The 14,619-nt window shown below is 48.8% G+C and overlaps 5 protein-coding genes across 5 annotated transcripts; 4 read left to right on the top strand and 1 right to left on the bottom strand.

The window, feature by feature from the left end:
* Positions 1–292: 292 nt before the first annotated feature.
* Positions 293–1,592, top strand: EDB91DRAFT_1055802 (uncharacterized protein; the record flags this gene model as incomplete). Its single annotated transcript, XM_041313957.1, has 3 exons — positions 293–883; positions 954–1,122; positions 1,183–1,592. 3 exons carry the CDS (start codon positions 293–295, stop codon positions 1,590–1,592), a joined length of 1,170 nt encoding a protein of 389 aa, XP_041175540.1.
* A 325-nt stretch (positions 1,593–1,917) lies between these two features.
* On the top strand, positions 1,918–3,660 carry EDB91DRAFT_1143079 (uncharacterized protein). Its single transcript, XM_041319074.1, has 6 exons — positions 1,918–2,493; positions 2,565–2,670; positions 2,748–2,901; positions 2,939–3,183; positions 3,209–3,269; positions 3,320–3,660. The coding sequence occupies exons 1-6, from the start codon at positions 2,265–2,267 to the stop codon at positions 3,575–3,577; spliced, it is 1,053 nt and encodes a 350-aa protein (XP_041175539.1). The 5' UTR covers positions 1,918–2,264; the 3' UTR covers positions 3,578–3,660.
* Positions 3,661–3,777: 117 nt separating this feature from the next.
* EDB91DRAFT_1238114 (putative peripheral membrane protein) lies at positions 3,778–8,535 on the top strand (the record flags this gene model as incomplete). Its single annotated transcript, XM_041321669.1, has 16 exons — positions 3,778–3,819; positions 3,868–3,896; positions 3,949–4,078; positions 4,129–4,225; positions 4,278–4,685; positions 4,738–4,831; positions 4,882–4,997; positions 5,043–5,101; positions 5,148–5,349; positions 5,400–5,454; positions 5,506–5,663; positions 5,714–5,872; positions 5,921–5,959; positions 6,012–7,343; positions 7,403–7,518; positions 7,570–8,535. 16 exons carry the CDS (start codon positions 3,778–3,780, stop codon positions 8,533–8,535), a joined length of 4,002 nt encoding a protein of 1,333 aa, XP_041175538.1.
* A 1,245-nt stretch (positions 8,536–9,780) lies between these two features.
* Positions 9,781–11,799, top strand: EDB91DRAFT_1250147 (hexose transporter; the record flags this gene model as incomplete). The annotated part of the gene is made up of 9 exons (XM_041323191.1): positions 9,781–9,866; positions 9,923–9,955; positions 10,008–10,134; positions 10,195–10,378; positions 10,435–10,534; positions 10,594–10,794; positions 10,846–10,910; positions 10,966–11,525; positions 11,581–11,799. The coding sequence occupies 9 exons, from the start codon at positions 9,781–9,783 to the stop codon at positions 11,797–11,799; spliced, it is 1,575 nt and encodes a 524-aa protein (XP_041175537.1).
* An 825-nt stretch (positions 11,800–12,624) lies between these two features.
* Positions 12,625–14,619, bottom strand: EDB91DRAFT_539114 (serine/threonine-protein phosphatase PP1). Its single transcript, XM_041327646.1, has 7 exons — positions 14,270–14,619; positions 13,843–13,974; positions 13,550–13,780; positions 13,323–13,499; positions 13,121–13,272; positions 12,913–13,047; positions 12,625–12,857 (listed from the first exon to the last, which is right to left on the bottom strand). Exons 1-7 carry the CDS (start codon positions 14,325–14,327, stop codon positions 12,747–12,749), a joined length of 996 nt encoding a protein of 331 aa, XP_041175536.1. The 5' UTR covers positions 14,328–14,619; the 3' UTR covers positions 12,625–12,746.

Here is a 14,619-nt window from a genome sequence, read left to right as displayed (position 1 = left end):
TTTCGGCCGCGTTACATTTTTACCCCGTCGGGTTTCATTGAATGGACGCGAGCGCTAACCCTCGACCTTAAGATTTAAACTTTTGGTGTCCCTTCTCCTCCTACCAACCACCTACGTCCCCTAAAAGTGAGTGCCAGCGCAGAGCTATTCGTGTACGCTGACAACCTTCTTTATTTTTCTGACACAGCGACACAGCACAGGTCGCCTCTGACGGTGATCTTGTCAAGTCAACATCCACACTCTTTTTTATCAACATTCCTTACACCTATATCTCAGCGATTAGATATCATAAATGTTTACGCCTCCTCCTTCTCCTCTTCCGTCCCCAAGGTTTCAAAGCTCTGAATCGCAAAAGCTGCAAATGACTAACGATACCCCCACACCCGCTACCCCAACTGCGTCCCCCATACGTTCATTCCAATCCAAACAAAAATATACCCTTACTGTTCGCTGGACGATCATCTTGGTGCCAATAATTCTCATTTCAATCGCAGTCTCCACACGCTGTTTTGTTCATCCAGCAGCGTTTGACGCTTTTTCACCAACCTCGACCCACGAATGGAAATCGTGGGCCAAAAGCATGACCGACTGGTCACTGCATGAGAAGCACAAACCTATCGAGAACATATCGCAGCTCTCAGTACTATCTGACACAAGACCATCTTTCACGAAGAGAAGTACACCTTCAACCACCATCGCCCCCACTGTCCCAACAAATCCAACTCTGCCAACCCCGTTTCCCCAGCCCTATGACACAACTTTGTCATCAAATTTCTCGACCACATCCTGCTACAATTTCTTCCTTAATATGACACAGACAGATGCTTTACGATCCTGCCGTCCTTTCTCACTCTTGCTCACTCATTCTCAAGCATTTATAAAGGTGCGTTTTTTCCTAGATGACGTTCGACAGACTGTTTAATATCACTTCTTCGGTACTGTGGCGTAAGCAGATACAAGACGATATAAATGCCGTGAACACAGATATCTGGGGGACGTGCAACACTGACATCTCCCAGAGTCAATGTGACCTGAACATGGCGTGGTTTGTATCGGCACTACGTTCTTCATGTGCTACCGACTTGAACAATCAAAATCTCATGGCAGTCGGCGCATTGATAGGTACGATCTGATACTAGCGATGCTCGGTGTGGGTCCTGATAACGAAACACTTTTACGTAGGTCTACAAGCATTTGACTTGATGCGGGATGCAGCGTGTTCCGTGGATCCCGTGGCAAATGCATACTGTTATGTCGAAGCAGTGGCGAGCTCTGACCCTTCCAGCTATTATTTCTACCAGCTACCCCTGGGACAACCACTGCCCAAAATCACCAACGGAGCTTGCACCTCTTGCACTAAGAGTCTCATGTCGATGTACTCGGCTGCTCTGACCAGCTCAAACGCCTCCAGCTTGACGGGATTACAAGCTACTTACGGGGATGCGGCAAACAAACTGAACAATGCGTGTGGATCGTCTTACGCGCAAAGTACGACCGTGGCATCCTCGTCAGCGCCAAAATTGACGAACGTGGGAGGGGCTTGGGCTGTGCTGCTCGCCGTGGGTGTACTATCGGTTTCAGTGGGAGAGTAGGACCAATCTGTTGTCTGAGACAATCAGTTGGGTTTTCGGGTTTCATCGATTTTGGGGTTATTTAGTTTTCCTGCGGATCTACTTGAGCGCGCAGACTACCACTCGGACTTCTTACACATTCACAGCGTCACCTATTACTCACCCCTATCCTATTATTGTGCTGATAGCTGACGGTCGTTGTGCATTCATTGCTTTTTCGTGTATACTGTTATTGTTATTCCATAATATGGTGGACACCCTGTTGCTGTGATCAATCTTCTTGAGCGCTTATAATGTAGAGTTGGGCGCCGAGGCGGAGGCGACATCGGTAGTTTCGATTTTGACACGTCATCGATGACTTTGAGGTGCTCTGAACCTCTCCTCATTTCGGCAGATGTCAATCGGATGTCCTTTGCAAGGATTTCCGACATCCTGTATAATATCTTTCCGATCGCGAAGACAACGGACAGCAACTTTCCTAATACGGTCAACTCCAACCTCTTCATGTCATTTTGAGATGGCCAACACTTGGCATGATACGTTCATCCCAAAACCACGACGACGGCAAGCTGGTCTTACGTCTTATTTTCTTGTTCTAAAACCCTTAAACGACTGAGATCCTGCGCACCACCTTATTGTCACATGTGCACTGCCCCTTTTCTGCTACCCGTTCATTCCTTGTGACCAACCGCCATGTTTCACTCTCGTTTACGGGTACGCGTTGGACCGTCCATGGACAAGCTCGTCTGTATCACAGATAAAGTGAACAGCGGAAAAGCGCACGATATATCGTCAGAACTGTTCGAAGGCAAGGTGGCCATTAACATCAAAGGTTTCACCAATCCCACTGGCGAAGAGCTTTCCGCGGAGTATTTTGATAGAGAGGACAGGAAAGGGATAACGTGGAGTATTCAGGTTCAGGGTGCGTTTGAGCTCCTCGGCTATTGTTCGTCTACCCTGATGCTGACAGCTGTTGTGTGGTGAATATGTCAGGCCGGTTCCTTCAAGCGAATTCAGCGGATGATATTATGTTTGGAAACACGTTCGACAAACGTTTGAAGCTGCCTTGGGGTGCTGGTGTGGCCCTCAAATTCATGAAGTGAGTGTGTTATTGTGTTCGTTCAACTGCTACTATCGTATGTGGAGCACGCGACCGGAACTAATAACGACTTTTAGATACGTTGATGCTAGCTTGGAACATGATTTGATGTCAGAGACAAAGCCATGGGCCCTTTCACCACTGATCGCAACGATGCCCTATTTTGTGCACGAAAGATTAGATGACGTTCGAGCTTCACCCTTACTGGAGTGTAAACGGTCGGAGTTCACTGTCCCCCTCATTTCCACCGTCGCAATCAATAGGGGAGGATACCTCGCAGTTGCAGTTTGCCATTGCATCCTCGAATTCGTCTAGCTCTACGTTTCTGACCTCGTCTTCATCTAACTCTCCGTTTCTGACCCCATATTCGTCGTTATCGTCGATTTCACCATCTGCTACCTCGTCTTCATCTAATCTCTCGAGAATGCCTGGCTCGTTGGGTGCCTCAGTGAAAAAATCACTTAAGTTGCCCCTTGAAAAATCGCACTTGAAGATGAAGAAGCAGAAATCTAGGTTCCCTAGATTTGCGGACTACAAGCGGTCGTAGGTCATACTTCAGTAGTCCTCAGCATCGTCAGGAGATCGTATTTGGACCTGAAGTATGTCGTTCAACATCATTTGAATTGCTGCATGCTGACGACTACCTTAGGATCAAATCACGACGGATTTCTGCTATGGGTATCTACAATTCAATCCGACTCTTGCCTTAAGGCTTCCAGGTGGTATGTCATTCGACCTCATGAAGTACTGGGATAGACATCCTGTGAGGTTCGTTTGCTGCAAACGGAGAAAGCCAGAAGACAAGGAACGCCGTGACGGGCAGCCGACTGGTGACATATTTTGGATTGTCTCGATAGAGACTACAGATGAAAGCGATGTACATCAGGAAGATTCGGAGGACATTTAGACACGATATAGCCGGAGGCTTACTACTGTTTTAATTACTTTTTGTTTATTGGATGAAATATTACGATCGCATGCAGTTAGGGGTAGTTTTTCCTTAACGGGAGCGTTTACATCATGTGGCCGTGCCACTTTGCCTGTTAGCAAGTCTGCAGCAGGCAACATAACGTCGAACCATAATATTGTCTGCAGTACACCAGGATAATGATTCAGATATGCCGTGCGGAAGACGGCGAATCATATCAGGTATGTCTCACCAGAGCACTTCGGTACCACACTTACATCAAACAACAGGTCAATGCTAACTTACGAGACATTGAGAGGTCTGTCTACGCCTAGGCCCAGCGTTGTACCGCGCTGACAGTTGATTTCTAGGCGAGGAAGCCTCGAGGCCTTTTTGCACCAAGAGACGGGTGTTGATCAGGACGCCATCTTGGCATACCTTTCGGATGGCACACGCTTGCGTACTGACAACGTTCGTGAGCTAGTGGGTGCCCATGACCAGGCAAGCCAGTATTCTTCCTCGAAAAGCGGAAATTATTAACTCCTGAACAGACTATTTATGTTTTCAACAAGTATTATCTGGATTTTGACTTGAACGATGTGCTTCACGAGCTGAGGGTCACTCCGCTATTACAACCACCGATTGAAGGTGCGTGACTACAGCCAAGGTTTGACATTTTGACGTCAACAAAGTATCACAGAGTCAATCTCTACAACACCTCCCTATCGTCCCTCACAACTCGCTGCATCTTACCTCCGCACAACGCATACTCACCTCGAACACATCGTACATACAGCGGCCACCCTCCACCGCCAACATCAAGCAGCACGAATTGCATGCAGCAGCCTCGAACTGAATGTCCTCGCTATAGCCGACGTGTTCGATGGTATCGCTATGACGGCCCGTAAGGACCTCGAGCGCCAGGCTGCGCTCCTTGCAGGTCTGGATGCGGACCTGGAAATCATAAGTCGCGTGAGGATACATGTTGAGTTTATGTCGCCTGCTGTGAGAAATGCGATTGAAAATGGAGAACGGCCGAGGACGTTGGGTGATTATGTATCGAATGTGAAGATGAGGCAGGTCGCCGACGCGTGTGCGAGGACGCATGGTACGTAATTGGAAGAAATTGGGATGACCTTCTGATGATGACGTTGGTATAGAGGAGCTTCGGACACAATTTCAAGACGCTGAGAAGTCAGCGGCCAGGTTAACAAATGGAACTGATACTGTGCGCGCAACAGTCGCAAATACCCAGTTGGTGTTCCTTGATTCTATGATAGTATGTTTATCTCACTCGTGCATAGAATTCTGGAGGGTGCGGATGCCTCATGTCGCCGGGCTCAGGAGATTGTAGAAAAGGCGTCGGATGTTGCAGCAGCTCTCGAGAGTCCTGCCACGGACCCAGATAACCTTCTTCGTGGTATGTCCGTTTCATGGATGCAATAACAGGATAATCATGTTTCAGAGCTGAAACATCTCGATGCTGCACTGCGAAACGAAGTACGAGACGTGACGAAAGCCAAGGTTCGTCTTTAAAGTGGATGAAAATGCCCTTACTGACGGATTACAGAACGCTTATACCGAACAATGTATAGGTGTCCTTCGGCAAATCAGCGCCTTGAATATCGACATCGTGCAGTTACCGACGACGCTTTCTAACCTGCAAGGTAAATTCAGGGCAAAGAATAGCTTCTCGCACATACAGAGGCTTCACAATATGCTGTATGCATATGGCGCCACTGTAGTTGAGATCGTACGACGCAAGGAGTTTGGTGAGTCAACGCAGTATTGCGTGACCCCATGTCTGATCTTTTTACTATAGCTCACTTTTTCTATCAGCGAGCGCAAAGCATTTTAGAAGTAATGGCCAAGCTGTCGTAAGTGAAACCCACGATTATTAAATGTTGCAGTTCTTGACGAGGGTGTAGTGCAAGTGAGCGGAAGCGTCGACAGGTATACAGGGGGGAAGTGCACGGCCAACTACCCTTCGATACAAAGGGAATGGATGATGCTGTACCGACCATCGACTTCTCTCCTTCTGGTAGCAAAGAGCCGTCGTATTCGTTGAACAGAGAAGACATTGATGGTATTGTTTTTTTCCACTTCCACGTCGCCAAACTCATAGTGGAATTCCAGCGCTGCTTCAAGTCCTGAACGATCTGGAGTCCTGGTCGCGGTCAGGTTCAGACCCTGCGGCAATGGGCTCAGTGCATGAGGCGAGAATTGCAGTGGATAAGCTCATTGCTAAGATGGACAACCTGGAGGCTGGATTCGACCGTATTGCTGAACGTTCTTGTAAGCAAAAGACATCGCCAAATATTCCTCTAGCTGACTTTGTGCAAGTGCTTTCGGCGTCACGATTGTCATCGTCACGCAGAAGGCGTAAGTCGATATCTTTCGTTTTCTTTGATATGTGCGCCAACACGATTCACAGTAACAGAAGCGGACGAACAAGCATTTCAGGAATTGGCTGAGCAACTGCGTGAAACGCAAGCAGCCCAGGCAAACCAGGAAAAGTTGATACAGCAAGAGCGGATGGCCTTGCAGGCTGAAATCCATCGAGTCCATAGCGACCTTCAGGCTACTGAACTCACATCTCATTCCGAGAGGGAACGCGCGGATGTACTGGAGCGCGAGCTGCACCAAGCCAAAGCGCAGATTGAAAGCGAAGCTGCAGCCCGACGAATACTGGAGCGCCGTAACTTGGAGTTGGCCGAAGATCTCGAAAAAGAGCGGCGAGAACGTGTTCTAGCACTCGCTGATGCGACGGAACAGACACGTATGGTCGAAGTCATGAGGCAGGACTTATCACAGGTCCGTTCGCAAGCGGACGAAGTGAAAGCACTGGAAGCTAGGAACGCGTTAAAAGTTGCTCAGCTGGTCGAGGAGCAAGCAACCACTCTGCGGAACTTGGAAGCGGCACGTGCCAGAGGGGAAGATATGGAGACCCAGATCCAAACCGCTCGCTCTGAATGCGAGGAGGTGAACAGAGCGCTAAAGATTTCCAACATGGAGAAAGATAGATTACTTCGGTTGCAGGCTAACGAGCACGATCGCATCATGCGGGATCACATTGCTGAAGCTGATGGCGACCGGGCTGTTCTCGAGCACCAATTCTCGGAGCTCAGAGCACAGCTTGAAGATACTGAACGGCAACTGAAGGAGGCACGCTCACAAACCGAGTTAACAAACGCAGACGCCATGGGTTTGCGTGAGGAACTTCAACGGGTTGAGCATGAGCTTCGGGAGGCAAGGCACGTAGAGAGGATTCTCCGAGATGACTTGACAGCTGGACGAGCTTCCCAATCTGACTACGAGCATCGATTGGAAAACAGTGGTCGCCTGGTTGCTCAAATGCTCGACGTCGCGATTGCTTTCCGAAACTCTCATTGCAAGACGCTTTCTCTTGTGCACAATCTCACCAGTCACCCCAGTTCGTCAAAGCAGGCACAGCCACTGGCCGAATCTGCATTTATGCCCACCCAACGGCATGGGCATAGTGCTGGTGCACAAACCGACGAGCCCTCTCCGATTGATCCATCAGATCTTCTGGGTGCCCTGGAATCATTACGCGCCTTCGATCATGATCATTTCTTGGAAGCAGTGGCCAGAACGGGTTCCATTATCCGGAAGTGGCAGAAGCAATGCAAGGAATATCGAGAACGCGCGAAGGGCAAGATTTCTTTCCGCAATTTCGCCAAAGGGGATTTAGCACTGTTCCTTCCGACTAGGAATTCTATTTCAAAGCCTTGGGCGGCATTTAACGGTACGTAGCTATGTTACTACGCGGATGAAACTTCTCCTGACGTTGTTCTCGACATCTAGTTTCATTTCCGCATTACTTCCTTTTGGCCACTGGCCACCTCGCCGAGCAGCTGAAAACGAGAGAATGGATAGTGGCGCGGATAACATCCATAACAGAACGTGTTGTCGACAGCAAGGTGCGTACCACGTGGGACATGCGACTATTTTTATACTCAAAACCCGATTAGGACCCCTCCAGCAATCCATATGGTTTAGGCGACGGTGTAAAGTACTACATGTTGGAAGTGGAGGACTGGACTCAAGCAGGTCAGATGAATAAGCGGAGACCTGCTGTCAGAAAGGTTTCAGCGTTATCGGATCCTGAAACGGACCGCAAGACAAGCTCAGATCCGCCCGAACCTCCTCCTAGCAAACCGCCAGCGCCACCCCAATCTGAATTTGAGAGTGCTTTCAGTGTTACCCAGCCTCCTACATCATCGTCCTTCCCCATCAGGGCAAGAGCAAACTCCACACCAGTCACTGGTCCGTCTTCATTGTCTCGTCTACTTGCTCAAGCCCCGTCTGAGAGCCTACTGGAAACTATTGCACCGTCACGGGATGCCTCTCCCCCCACTACCCCTCCGCCACCGTCTCTCCCTTCACCGCCTCCACAACAAATTGATTTGAATGCACAACAGCCTGCGTCATTAACTCATCCTCCACATGTATCATCTCCACTGCGCCCAGGTTCGCGCGCATCCCGCGGTTCCTCGTCCTCTAGGTTCTCCGCGGTGCGGCTTCCGCCACTTGCATCTGCATCTGCTTCTCCCGCTACTGTGAAAGCAGTGGCTACTACCGCTGTGACGGAACACGATCCATCCTCTATCTCTCCTCCACACGAATTTTCAGCCAGTAGAGAACCGCCCTCCCCGCAAGGCTCATTGTCCGAAGGGATGACCAGTATCTTTCTTCACAGACACCGAACTACTTCTCACCATGTCCCCCGATCCTCGCCATTGGCGTCTAGTAATTTCTCAGGCGCACCTTCTATATCCGCTACTAGCACCCTTGCGAGCTTGGCCAGCAATTTCGGGGTGCCTTTCGGGAGAAGAAAGAAGGTCGACATGCCTACCCCCATCATGGAGAGTGGGCCTATCCGTGATCAAGCCGGGGGAAGTGAGGTATCAGCCAGTGAAATGCTAAGACGGTTTTAGGTCGCATCTCATAGATTTTTAGATAGCTCTGACCAAAAATGTATGCAAGGTGGGTTCCATTGCCACATGCTATCCACGATCGCTGTTCACCGCTCGATCAATGCAGTATGTACTAGTGCGTCCGGCTCCCCATTCGTGATCTAATGGAACATGGGTGATGGCTCTTGAATTATGTTCCCCAAGGACGGATCGAGGGTTACTGAGTACTGAGTTTAAAGAGAAGTACAGATGGACTACAGAGACTCTTACCTTGTAGCTACTGAAAGTTGGAACTCTACTTAGTTCGACACCGGGTGTACTATAAAAGAAACGACTAACTGCCTAAGAGAGACTAGGTGTACTACGGCGATTCCCCAAGTAGTGCCGCTCATTAATATTGGAATGGCATAAGTACTTATTTCCGCCAAATTTCCGCTTTGTTGAACTTCGCTTGTAGGATCGCTGGGGAGCTTTCCACGTGCTGCAGTGCAGCGGTCGCGGTCTGAGTTCAGAAATTCTTGCGACGCGTCCGAGTCACGGTGCGAAACCCCAACTGCCTGCTAGTATACCTAGAGCAGTAAGTATTAAGAACTTTATTTGTTTGTGCAGTTTTGAGCCAGGAATGCTAGGCGGATCCGAGAAGAAAAATAGGACATCTTGGGAAACGGTCGGCTGAAGTCATGTAGAAAACCCCGACTGCTCGTCCTGTGATAATTACTACCACCGTGACGTGGAACGACGCGACTCGATTGACGAAACAACAGTACTTGCGTAGGGCGCAAGCAGGAGATCCTTCCGCGCAGGCTCCGTTTCGCCCGCACTCCAAGCTTTGCTTTCACTCGGATCAAGGCACTGGCTTACGAGTAGGATATGCTAAAAACATTTAGTGAGTTTATTTTTAGGAAAAATGCGGGGTAGTAGGGACCTGGCACCAGGAAAAGCCTCCCGACTCGTCAATAATGTTAGGAGCGCTGGGAACGTCATTCCATTAATCCGGCCGTCAATGTTCCCCGTGACGGCGTATCGCCCCCTTCAAAGTCTGTGGGTGTTGATTGTCAACTTGTTAAGCTTACCATTTTCCGTTCAGTTACACATGCACGGATCTGGGAACACAAAAAGAGGAATGCACAGCGGGGTACCTCTGGAAAAAATGTCACCTGCCCGACTATATCCGGCGGCCCGCCATTCTGCATAAAACGTACCTGTAGCTTCTCCGAATGATTATCTGTGATCTTTCCCTCTTTGACGATCTCACTATCGCGAATCATGGGTGGTGTTACTGCTACCAGCGGACAAGACGCTTCATTTACGCATCTCATTGATGAGAGGAGGAAGTGGTACAACAACAAGCGGTAAGCAACCGTCGTTTGAATACTCCTGATCGTGCATTGATGTAAATGTATGATAGACTCATCACTCTCAACGCCTGGATTGTGCTCCTGTGCGTTGAATTGTTCTTTTTGTCGTCCTTCTGCTGATCGTCTTTTCTTCAGTCTCATCACTTCCTCAACGAATGGGTATGACGGCAGTATGATGAATGGACTGCAGTCCCTTCCTCAGTGGGAAAGCGCTTTTGACTACCCCTCTGGATCTAAACTTGGTCTCTTGAATGCCATTCAGGTGAGCTTTGTTTTTTTGTACCTGCGCTGATAATTTTTGTTGATGATTAATCATGCGCAGAATATTGGTTCTTTAGCAGGCTACCCATTTGCCCCTTACATGTCTGACGGCATAGGTCGCCGTAGGACAGTCTTCTTTGGTGCAACAATTATGTGTGTCGCTACTGCCATACAGACTGCTGCTCAGTCCGTCGGCATGTTCATTGGCGCTCGATTCCTCATTGGTTTTGGTCTTACTTTTGCCGGTTAGTACAGGCCGCCACAACTTAAAGTAACGAATCAATTGACACGCTATGTTTAGCTAACGCCGCACCAATGTTGGTCACCGAGATTTCGTATCCCACGTACCGTGCCCCCCTGACCTCGCTATACAACTCCCTTTGGTACTCTGGATCTATCATGTGGGTCCGATCGCGTGAATCCGCGCAACGGATCTTTGACGCTGATGAGATATTATTAGCGCTGCATGGACAACTTATGGCACTTTCAAGATTAACAGCACATGGGCGTGGCGAATACCTTCTCTCCTCCAAGGCATCCCGTCCATCCTGCAGTTTACTCTTGTCCTATTTGGACCTGAGTCACCCCGTTGGTTGATCAAAAAGGGTCGTGATGCTGAGGCTCTTAAGACCCTCGCCTATTACCATGCTGATGGCAATGAGTGAGTTGCATTATTTTGACCGCATTTCGCAACCTGAAGCTCTTTCCGCAGACAAGACCCGTTGGTTTTGTATGAGTTCCAGGAGATCAAAGCCGCTCTCGAGTATGACAACGCTGGTATGTTTTATTTTACTTGCTCGCTACAATGAGCACTTTTACACATAAACTCTAGTTGCCTCAAATGTCGGTTGGAAGTCTCTTATTGCCACTCCCGGCAACAGGAAGCGCATGCGCATCATCGTTGCTCTTGCATTCTTCTCTCAATGGTCTGGCAATGGTCTTGTTTCGTACTACCTCAATAAGGTCTTCGATCAGATCGGTATCACCGGCTCAAGCACTCAGTTGCTGATCAACGGTATCTTGCAAATATGGAACTTGGCATGGGCCGTCTTCGCTGCTACCATGGTCAATAAACTTGGGCGTCGTTTCTTGTTCTTACTTTCGGCGTCTTTGATGACACTCTTCTACATGGCACAAGCTATCTGCTTCGCGGAATACGCCGAGCATGGTCGTGCCGCTGCCGGTCACGCAGTCATCGCCTTTATCTTCCTCTTCTACGCGGCATACGACCTAGCATTTACCCCTCTCATCGTCTCCTACACGGTGGAAATTCTACCTTTCAACATTCGTGCAAAGGGCTTCAACATCTTCAACTTCGTTATCTCTATTACGCTCATTTTTAATCAATATGTAAACCCAATTGCATTGGACGCCCTGTCATGGAAGTACTACGTAAGTTTTGGCTGTGAGCTTGTTCTGATTTTTTTTCTGAACGGATCATATCTAGATCGTATACGTCTGCTGGCTCGCTGTCGAGTTCATCTTCCTATGGTTCTTCCTCGTTGAGACTAAGAACCGGACTCTTGAAGAAACCGCTGCCCTCTTCGATGGTGATGACGTCCTTGAACAGATCGCTAACAAGGCGGAGGGTGCAAACGAGGTGCACGAAGATGGTACATTGGAGAAGAGATCTTTCGGCGCGGACAACGAGGTGTCCAGAGCTTAATTTTCCCACTACATATCTCGTATGATGTTGTCCTGAGATTATGAGGGATTTTTGGGATTAAATCTATCACGGCCGTAGGCAGATCCACCGCGCTGCCTTCGCCATGCATGTACAATATTGTCTATTTTATCGCATGATTGCTAGTATTAATATTATTGGACCTCGTCTGATGCTATATCTATCGTGATATCTCATGCCAGTGAGGTGCTACACCACATGTTTTGTGTTGCAGTGTGCTGCACAAGCTCGACTAAAAATACAATTCCCCGCATCACACGATATCGACTGTTATATGTGTGCATTAGGTCAGCTCTGGAGACCAATCCCCCGCAGCCGACGGATATCATATCCACAAATCGACAGCGGCGTGACCTAGACCGTGTCAATAATATCGAGCTTGCCTGAAGGTTTTGGAAAGCCGCTCGAAGCCACGTGTAATGGCGAACGCAGGAATGTATGTACAGAATTTCATAATATACGACAGCATTTACTGTGACAAAGGGAAAACAAAGATGGAAATACTGGAGTATCTGGCGAAGGAGCATTAAGAGCACGAGACGGAATGAGCCATGTGCATAAAAACCTATAGCACACGAGAGCCAGAAAGAGCTTAACATGGAACACTGATGGACAGAATATGGACAGGAAGGGCACCGTGGGCGGGTTAGTCCAATGAGTGAATAGATATGTAAGAATCGTAACATGGTGGGATGTACTGGCAATGAATTTTTCCCTCCACACGCAACCCCAAACGTCCGTACAACAATGCTGCTCGCGCGTTCTATGCCATCTTCTTACCACTAGTGAATCAGAGCCCAATGACCGCCTTCACAGTATGCCTTGGCCAATGTACCGCACAATTACAACCAGCACAGAACAATACAGAATGATAAGAGGGAATGTCGACGACCGGGGAACGAGTGAAGGCACGGCTGGCCCTGCTCGACTCAGCCCATCTTGCTGTCCTTCTTCTTCTGCTTACGTGGTGGCGTTACTGGTCGACCCATGTTCATTCCTCCGTACGGATACTTGGCCTTCTTCTCGGCAGGCTTCAGGATCTGAAGATCAAGGTCAATCATTGTCAAAGAACATGAAAAGTGACTGTTGTTATACCTGGAAGGAGCATAATAGGGTTTCATCCACACTCATCATCGCGCCCGCGTTGTCGAATTCTCCACAGTAATTAGGGGCCGAGAATAAAGTGACCAAATGCCGCTTCGCAAAAAATTCGTAACCGTCCTCCACGACCTGATTCCACAGCGTCAGTCATCGACACAACACTTAGGGTCCGTACGGACGCCGTCCGCAAAGCGCAGCATACCTGATGAGCCCTGCAGATGAGGTCCATGTCATGTTTCTGCAAAAATCGTGACACCACGTCGGGTCCAAAAGTGAATGATACTCCTCGGTCATTCTCTGACCACCCGGTGATATCCTTGTCGGGATCTGACCATAGTAGGTCACATAGCAAGCCTTAGTCGGGTAAGACACTCTAGCTCAAGCAAGATGTACAACAAGCCTACCTGTGTCAGGAACATCCGTAGGTCTCATCACTCTCCGTATTTGCTCCATGGACTGGAGATCGGGGCTGAGACCACCATGCATCGTGAAGATCTTTTCATCAATGATAGCGGCTATAGGGAGACAATTAAAGCAATCCGTAAACGTCTTCCACAACTTGATATTGTAACGCCGTTTGCCTATCAATGCCATCAGAGCCCCATTCGTCAAGAGGCACAACGCAACTCACATTCATCATAGAAACCATAGATTCGGTTTATACTTGCACATTCGTGGTTGCCCCGGAGGATGAAAAAGTTTTCGGGGTACTTGATCTTGTAGGCTAGGAGGAGACAGATAGTCTCAAGAGATTGCTTTCCCCGATCGACGTAGTCGCCGAGGAAAAGATAGTTTGCTTCTGGTGGGAATCCGCCATACTCGAAAAGTCGAAGCAGGTCATAATATTGACCGTGGATGTCGCCTAGCCGAAGGTGGACCCGAATGAGTCATCAAGATAAATTCCAAGAACTGAGCCATGCTCACCGCAAATCTTTATGGGGGCCTCTAACTCAAGCAATATTGGTTGATTTATGAATATCTCGCGTGCTTTTGTGCAGAGATATTTGATTTCGTATTCCTGTAGCTGGACGGGTTTGCCTGGGCGGTTGCCTCGCACTGAATGCAAAATTTGTGGTTAACGCCTGCTTTGTACCATATTACGGGCGGCCCTTCCAAGAAATGGATGTAGGTTATGGGCGGTGCTGTGTGCATGTGGACCCCATCATTTTTTTCCAAGGATACTTGCTGTAGTGCTCACGCGGCCCCACATCTCACGTATGTCAGGGATTGCGAACCACGTTGCACTAGCCCACCTCAAACACCGACCCGCTATATTCCTTCCACCCGCCTGCTCCCCAAGGTCCGAATCTGTGCCCCAAGGAGCCTAAGAGTCAGAGCACGAGCCACTCACCCTCCAACAAGCGGTCAATAACCGAGTCCAGATCGATTTCCGTCTGCGAATCTGCCATGACTTGTCTAACTGAGTGTGCTCACTGCGTCGGGCTTGACGTGAAGGATGATGGTATGAGGAGAAAAAAAGGGCGAAATAACCGCGAGAAGGAAGATCGTTTTCGGCGTTGTAAGGTTGATTTTTGATGTGTTGTTTTTGAACGGCTTTGGAGATTTGAAGACGTATAGTCGTTCAGCTGACGATGGCTGCCAGAACCGGGTAAAAGAAAGGAAAAATGAGAATATCGATGAGGGAAAACACTAAGGATCCAGATAACAAGCAACCTGGATGAGCAGATCGGTGTCAAGGCA

The sequence above is a fragment of the Suillus paluster genome, assembly GCF_016628075.1.
Source record: "Suillus paluster strain FC165 chromosome Unknown EDB91scaffold_40, whole genome shotgun sequence".
In the NCBI taxonomy this organism is placed as follows: Eukaryota; Fungi; Basidiomycota; class Agaricomycetes; order Boletales; family Suillaceae; genus Suillus; species Suillus paluster.
Note: the sequence above shows the minus strand (reverse complement) of the source record. Positions and strands in the feature narration are given on the sequence as shown.

Bases quoted from the DNA above. Each gene is read 5' to 3' on its own strand.
- EDB91DRAFT_1143079 (XM_041319074.1), top strand. From the start codon at position 2,265: ATGTTTCACTCTCGTTTACGGGTACGCGTTGGACCGTCCATGGACAAG. The intron at 2,671-2,747 runs GTGAGTGTGTTA...AACGACTTTTAG, and splicing joins GTGGCCCTCAAATTCATGAA to ATACGTTGATGCTAGCTTGG. The intron at 3,270-3,319 runs GTATGTCGTTCA...CGACTACCTTAG, and splicing joins AGATCGTATTTGGACCTGAA to GATCAAATCACGACGGATTT.
- EDB91DRAFT_539114 (XM_041327646.1), bottom strand. From the start codon at position 14,327: ATGGCAGATTCGCAGACGGAAATCGATCTGGACTCGGTTATTGACCGC. The intron at 13,781-13,842 runs GTGAGCATGGCT...ACCTTCGGCTAG, and splicing joins GGCCCCCATAAAGATTTGCG to GCGACATCCACGGTCAATAT. The intron at 13,500-13,549 runs GTGAGTTGCGTT...TGGCATTGATAG, and splicing joins CTATGGTTTCTATGATGAAT to GCAAACGGCGTTACAATATC.